This window comes from Galeopterus variegatus, unplaced genomic scaffold (genome assembly GCF_000696425.1).
Source record: "Galeopterus variegatus unplaced genomic scaffold, G_variegatus-3.0.2 Scaffold2973, whole genome shotgun sequence".
NCBI classification, from domain to species: Eukaryota; Metazoa; Chordata; class Mammalia; order Dermoptera; family Cynocephalidae; genus Galeopterus; species Galeopterus variegatus.
The window spans coordinates 405,999-412,917 of record NW_007729084.1 but is presented as its reverse complement, the minus strand read 5'-3'; the positions used below and the strand labels follow the sequence as shown (position 1 = coordinate 412,917).

Genomic DNA, 6,919 nt, shown 5'->3' with positions numbered 1-6,919 from the left:
CTTTTTTTTGTTATTTATTCCTAAGAATTTTATTCTTTTTGATGGTATTGAAAATGGAAATTTTAAAAAATTTCCTTTTTGTTCATTTCTACTTTATAAAGAATACAGTTGATTTTGGTATGTTGATTTTTTTATCCTCTAATCTTACTGAATTCATTTATTAGTTCTAATAGTTTTTTAGTAGATTCCTTAAGATTTTCTATACACAAGATCATGTCATCTGTGAACAGGAATAGTTTTACTTCTTCCCTTCCAATCTGGGTGGCTGTTATTTCAGTTCCTGCTTAATTGTCCTGGTTGGAACTCCAGTAAAATATTAAATAGAAGTGGTAAGAAGGGACATTCTTGACTTGTTCCTGATCTGAGGGGAAAATAGTCTTTGACCAGTAATGATGGTGATGTTAACTGTGGGTTTTTTGAAGATGCCATTTATCAGGCTTAAGAAGTTCCTTCTATTCCAAGTGTGTTGAGTGTTTTATCATGAAGGGTGTTGTATTTTTTCAAATCTTTTTCATCATCTATTAAGATGGTCATGTAGTTTTTGTCCTTTATTTCATTGATATGGTATATTACATTGGTTGATTTTTGTATATTAAACCAACCTTGCATTGTGGGTTAAATCCCATTTGGTCACAGGATATACTCCTTTTATATATTGCTGGATTTGATTTGCTAGTATTTTATTGAGGATTTTTGTGTACATTTACAAGAGATATTGGTCTGTAATTTCTTTTGTTGTGATGTCTTTATCTGGTTTTGATATCAGGGTTATACTGGTCTTATCCTTGGGAAGTGTTCCCCCATCTTCTATTTTTTTGGAGGAGTTTGTAAAGGATTAGTATTAATTGTGCTTTAAATGTAAATGTTTGGTAGAATTTACCAGTGAAACCAGCACTGGACTTTTCTTGGTTGGAAGTTTTAAAATGACTAATTCAATCTTTTTTCTTGCTATAGGTCTATTCAGATTATTATTTTTCAAGTCAGTTTTGCTAGATTGATTGTTTCTAGGTATTCGTTTTGTCTAAGTTTTCTAATTTGTTGGCATATAGTCGATACTATTTCCTTATAATTCTTTTTATTTCTGTAAAGTTAGTAGTAACGCCCCTCTTTCATTCCAGACTTTTAGTAATTTGAATCTTTTCCCTTTTTTCTTGGTCAGTCTAGCTTAAAGGTTGCCAATTTTGTTAATTTTTTAAAAGAACCAGCTTTTGGTTTTGTTGATGTTTCCCATCTTTTCAAATTCTCAATTATCATTAAAAGATGTTAAAGGTAAGAAAAAGTATCTTTTGTATTTACCCACATATTTGTCATTTTCAGTACTCTTCATTTCTTTTTATAGATCTAAGCTTCCATGTGGTATTATTCCTACTTGGAAAATTTTATTATTCCATTTAACTCAGATCTGCTGGCAATGAATTCTCTCAGCTTTGGTGGTCAGAAAAAAAGTATTTTGCCTTCATTTTTGAAAGATATTTTGTCGAATATGGAATTTTATGTTGACACGATTTTTTTCCCCAGTACTTTAAGGATATTGCTTCATTGCATTCTGGCTTAAATAGTTTCTGATGAAAAATATGCTATAATTCTTATCTTTGTTCCTTTTTATCTAAATTTTTTTCCCTCTGATTTTCCAAAATTTTTCACTTTCTTTTAGGCGTTCAGCAGTTTGTGAGATGTGTAGGGTTTTTCCCCCCTGTTTGAGATTCATTGAGCTTCTTGGATCTGTGATTTGTTTTCTTTTGTGAATTTTGGAAAATTTTTAGACATTTTCCTTTAAGTACTTTTTCTGCGTCATTAATTTTTTTTCCCCCTGCAGTGACTCCAAATACATGTATTTAGTCTGTTTGATAACTCAGAGGCATAGTTGGTCAGCTCTCAGTGCTTATGTGATACACTCTAATAGGTTTTGGATGCTCTGTTCTGTTATTTTTTTAAAATTTATTTATTTTTTTTTTTTTAACCACTCCTTTTCCTCTTTGTGTTACACTTTTCATGATTTTTTTCGACCTGATTCTTTCTTTCTGTGTCTGGTCTGTTCAGACCCCATGTACATAATTTTTTATCTTTGATAGTATAATTTGAAAAATATTTATCATTTCCCTTATTTTTTTTTATGCTTCCTGTCTCTTCGGAAATTTTCCATTTGTTCATGAATTTTCTGCAGCTTTATACCACATTCTTTAACATATTAATCATGTTTGTTTTAAAGTTTCTATCTGATAGTTCCAACATTTGGGCCATTTCTGGTTCTGATTCTGTTGACTACTTTAATTTTTGATGATGAGTCTTTTTTTTTTTTTCTTTTCATTTTGTTATGTCTTATAAATATTTATTGAATGCTGAATATTAAGTTTAAAAGATTAATAGAAGGCTGGCTGGTTAGCTCAGGTGGTTAGAGTGTGGTGTTATAGCACTAAGATGAAGGGTTTGGATACCTGTACTGGCCAGCTGCCAAAAAAAAAAAAAAAAAGATTAATAGAAACTGAGGCTAATAGTATATATGCCCAGAAATGGGCGTTCCTGTTTTTCTGTCTGGCCATTGTGGGGGTTTTGAACCTGTGTAGTCAATAGTTGAACTGGTTGTCAGCTGGATTTTGTGTTTTGTCGTTGCTAGTTAATTTCAACAAGCCACATACTTCAAATTTTTCCAGTGGTTCCTACTACTTTGTGCTTAGTGTGGGATTTGGAGGGCTGGAGGGTTGTGTTTAGGGTTCTTGCTTCACTCTCAGATTTCAGCAAGTCCTGCACACCTGCATCTCAAAGGAATCTCTCTTTGTGTTCTCAGCAATAGATTGCGGTTGCCTTGTACTTTATTCAAGGTTTGATGGGGTAGTGGTACTAGGTTCTCCTGTTGCAGTCTCAGTCTTAGGCAGGCCTATATACATGAGTGCCAGGGTGAGGTGTTTTTTTTTGGTGGCTGGCTGGTACAGGGATCAAACCCTGGACCTTGTTGTTATTCACACTGTGCTCTAACCAACTGAGCTAACTGGCCAGCCTATGGTGAGTATTCTTTATGTTCCTGCATCCCCCCACCCCCTCCTCATGGGATCCTATCCCCCACTGCCTGCCCTCTTCTCCAAAGCCTGGTATTAAGAGGGAAGAGCAAGAAATCCAACAATAGCAAATCTTTGCTTTGAACCAGTGTAAGATCCTGGGCCCACCCAAGTAGGTTTCAGCCTCTTCCCCAGTAACAGATGGCTGTTTTGCTACCTCTTGTTCAGTGGCAGCTGACCTTTGCTAGTGACCAGTGGGTGGGCAGATTTCTACCCCTTGCCTGGCAACAGATGGCTTTTGTTTCTACCCCTCTCAGCAGCAACTCGGCTTTTCCTTGTACAGGGTATGTGAGGGTTTCCTATTTAGATATTTAAAAATTATCCTTGTTATCTTTATGTATATTCTATTTAAAGGTTGTCTTTTTAGAAGGTTAATTCTTGATTAACAGAGACTGAATCTTAGATTTTTAGAGACGACTTGGTTTTTATTATAGTATGCCAATGTGTTTATTCTTTTTCAGCTTGGGCTTGATTTCCGACTCTTTTCACATGTTTTTTGATAGTACTGCCATTTTGGCTGGATTGGCAGCTTCTGTTATTTCAAAATGGAGAGATAATGATGCTTTCTCTTATGGGTAAGACTTTTAAAAACTCTTTTTATTGAAGTGTAAGATAAACAGAAAAATATACAACTTGTAAGCTCAATGACTTTTTACAAATTGAATACACTGTGTAACTTGAACCATTGAAACCCCCTTTCATGACTCTTCTAGTTCCTTCACACTCTCCTCCCCAAGGGTAACCATCTTCATAACTTCATGGATTAGTTTTGCTTGTTTTTGAATAGTATACAATTGGAGTCTACAATATGTACTTTTATTTGCATGTAAGTTCTTTTGCTTAGTGGGTAGAGGATCTTGATTTTACCAAGAAATTTTAGGTGAGATAGTTACTATATAGGGGAATGTCTCAACTCTTAGCCTATTTTTTGACGAAGAAAAAGAAAGTTTTAGTGTATGAAAATGGTCATGTTTCTTTTCTTCTTTTTGAAGGGGTACTTTGATGTTTGTATTAATTGTTTGCTAATGTGGTTTTATGTTACTTACCCTCTTTAGTACTGCTTTTATGTAAAATACTTCTTCCCATAATCTCACTGATATGGATAGTTAATCAAATATTTGGAGTATTTTTATGCTGAAGGGGTTATGTTGGATCATCTTAGAGGGATAATTTGCTTTTTCCTTCCATGGGGGGAGCAATGGATTTTCCATTATTTGATTTGCACTATGTCCCTTTTTGAGCTCATAGAATACTTTGCAATGTAATTATATTTATGTGTAAGCAGAGCTCAGGACTAATACCCTCTTTCTCTCTCTTCCCCACCCCTTTCTCTTTTCTGCTCCTTTCTCTCTCCTGTTTACTTGTTGATTCTTTCTCTCATCTTTTTCCTCCTTTCTCTCCCTTTCCCCTATGAGTGATGTTTCACATTCTGTCCCCTCTTTATCTGTCTTTCCTATTTTCTCACCATCTCTCACTCTTGTTCCCATCCTTGCACTCATTTTCTCTCTCCCATCTTTTCCTAAACTCCCTCGCCCTCTCTTGTTCCTTCTTCCTGGTTGCTTGGGCCTGTACTGATGATCTCTGTCCCGCTCTCTCCCTTCCACACTTGCCCTCGCCCCCTCCTTTCCCCCCTTTTTCTCTGCCGCCTACACCTTCTCTCTCATTCTTTCCTTTGCCTTGCTGTTTCTGTCCACCCTTTACCACTGTATCTCTCAGGCTCATTCTAACTCTCCTTCTCCCCTTCTCTTAACCTCTTCAACTCTATTTCTCCTTCCTCTCTCTTTCCAGAGCTCTCCCTTTCCTGCGCAGTTTCTCTCATTCTCTTCCTCTCCTGCTCACAGCCAGCTTCTTGTATGTACTGTATCTTGTGCCCCTTGTTCTCTCTTTTACTCTTCTTCCTTCACTGCTTCCTTTCTCTCCAGCTTTGCTTTTGTTCTTTAGCAAGCACACATTCTTTCTTTCACATGCTCTTTTTTCTCTTTACATACATATTGAGGATCCACTGTGAGTCAAATAGTTTGTTAGTTATAATAATATTAAGATGATTAAGACATGGCTCCTGCCTTGGAGGAACTTGTGGTCTGATGGGGAAACAGTTTTGTAAAAGTACTGTAATAGCTGTACTGTGTATTGTGACAAGTGCTAAAAAAGAGATATGAAGTTCTGGGGCAGAACTTGCTGATTATAGTTATAACCAAAGGGATATAGTTATTTGTAAAATTATAAAAAGTGAGATAAAAATACAAATTATACTATGTTTATAGTATAGAGCAAGAGATCCTGTATATCTATAAATTCAAATAGCATGAAAGCTCAGATAAGAACATTTTCTATGGTACTATGTTGGTAATCAAATAATCTTGAACTGTAGCTACTACAAGATTCTTAAGTATATTTTAAATTATTAAAGAAAGATTATACCTAAAGATATAATTTTTGTTAGAAAACTACTTATTTGTCTATATTGTATATCAGAAATCTATTTAGTATACCTTATTCAGTAATCTTTCTGGGTAAACATTAGGTGACTGTTAAAAATTCTCTTCAGTTTCTAATGCTTAGAGTATGTATTATTTCCCATTTAGAATGTATTGTCTCCTGCTATAATACGGTTTTTAGGAGTAGCTTCGAATACCTTCTGTACCATAGCAGATTTTAATATTCAAATAAATTAAATTATTTTTATTTATTTATTCAATTATTTGCTAGTTGATTTAAGAGAGTAACATTCTTGATATTTTTTTATCGCTTACCCTGTCCTCTCCTTACTTGTGTTTTTTGTTTTTATTTTCTTTTGGGAAAGATTAAGGAATAAAAGCTGGTGCAATATTTGAAAGTATGAAGAATTGCTACAGTAGTGAGTAGCAGCAGTACTAAAACACTTGTGTCAGTATTTCAAAGTGACACTGCATAGGCCAAGCCTAGGAATGAATCCTCATAAGCCCCCAATTCAGGACGATTGTAACAGCAGACTGACTCTGCAATAGAAGAAACAGTAGGGGGACCTGAGAACAAACAAAGGTTTCTCAGTATTTATTTATATAAAAGTCATCTTTGTGTCTTGTCAGTGATATTTTTGAAATAGCACAGCCAGCGTAAAAGTAATATACATCCAATAGATAGTTGCACACATACATGATTATATACATATGTGCATATACTTTTATCTTTTTTTTGCCCTGGCTGAATAATCCAGACACCAGCCATACTTAATCTGGCAATAGCACATTCATGAATTACATATTCTAATTACAAGACTCATACTTTAAGTAAATGTTGTCATTTTTAAAGGTAAGTATGTCTAGTTTTCACAAGTTTTTTTTTTTCATTTTAAGCCTGCAACCAAGTTTAGCAAATCTGTTAAAGCTACTTAAATCACTTGAGTCTAACAATTTATCAGAATTTTTGGAGCATACCTACTAAGCTAAGAATTAGGAACAAAAATATGCCTAAAAAAATTCTTGCCTTTGATCTTGAAATCTAGTAAAACTGAAGGGAGAAAAGGCTTTGAATCAAGCATTTAGCTATGGGACTAGAATTGTGGTTTAAAAGAAAATGCTTCATATCAGCCAGCTGCCAAAAGAAAAAATCTTTTTATTTTTTAGACAGTAATTCTGCTGATTTATTAGATAAATTCCTAAGTGTAGGTCATGGAAAGTTGGCTGTGAATTAGTTAAATTTAATGAACTTTTCTCCAGGGGGGGAAAAAATGTGTGTGTGTGTGTGTGTGTGTGTGTATATGCTTTGACATATAATAATTTAATTTATTTGCATGTGTTAGAAGATAGAAATATGCATTATTTCTTTTTTTTTTTTTTTTTGGCTTTTGTCTTTTTCCGTGTCCGGCAACGGATCGCAACCCTCAG

At 34.5% G+C, this 6,919-nt stretch overlaps 1 protein-coding gene across 1 annotated transcript in view; it reads left to right on the top strand.

The window, feature by feature from the left end:
• The first annotated feature begins 3,519 nt into the window (after positions 1-3,519).
• SLC30A7 (solute carrier family 30 (zinc transporter), member 7) overlaps positions 3,520-6,919 on the top strand; it is a 63,748-nt gene continuing 60,348 nt past the window's right edge. Inside the window, exon 1 of the mRNA XM_008583601.1 lies at positions 3,520-3,628. Within this exon, the coding sequence (XP_008581823.1) occupies positions 3,543-3,628 (86 nt within the window). The 5' untranslated portion in view covers positions 3,520-3,542. The remainder of the gene's footprint in view (positions 3,629-6,919) is intronic.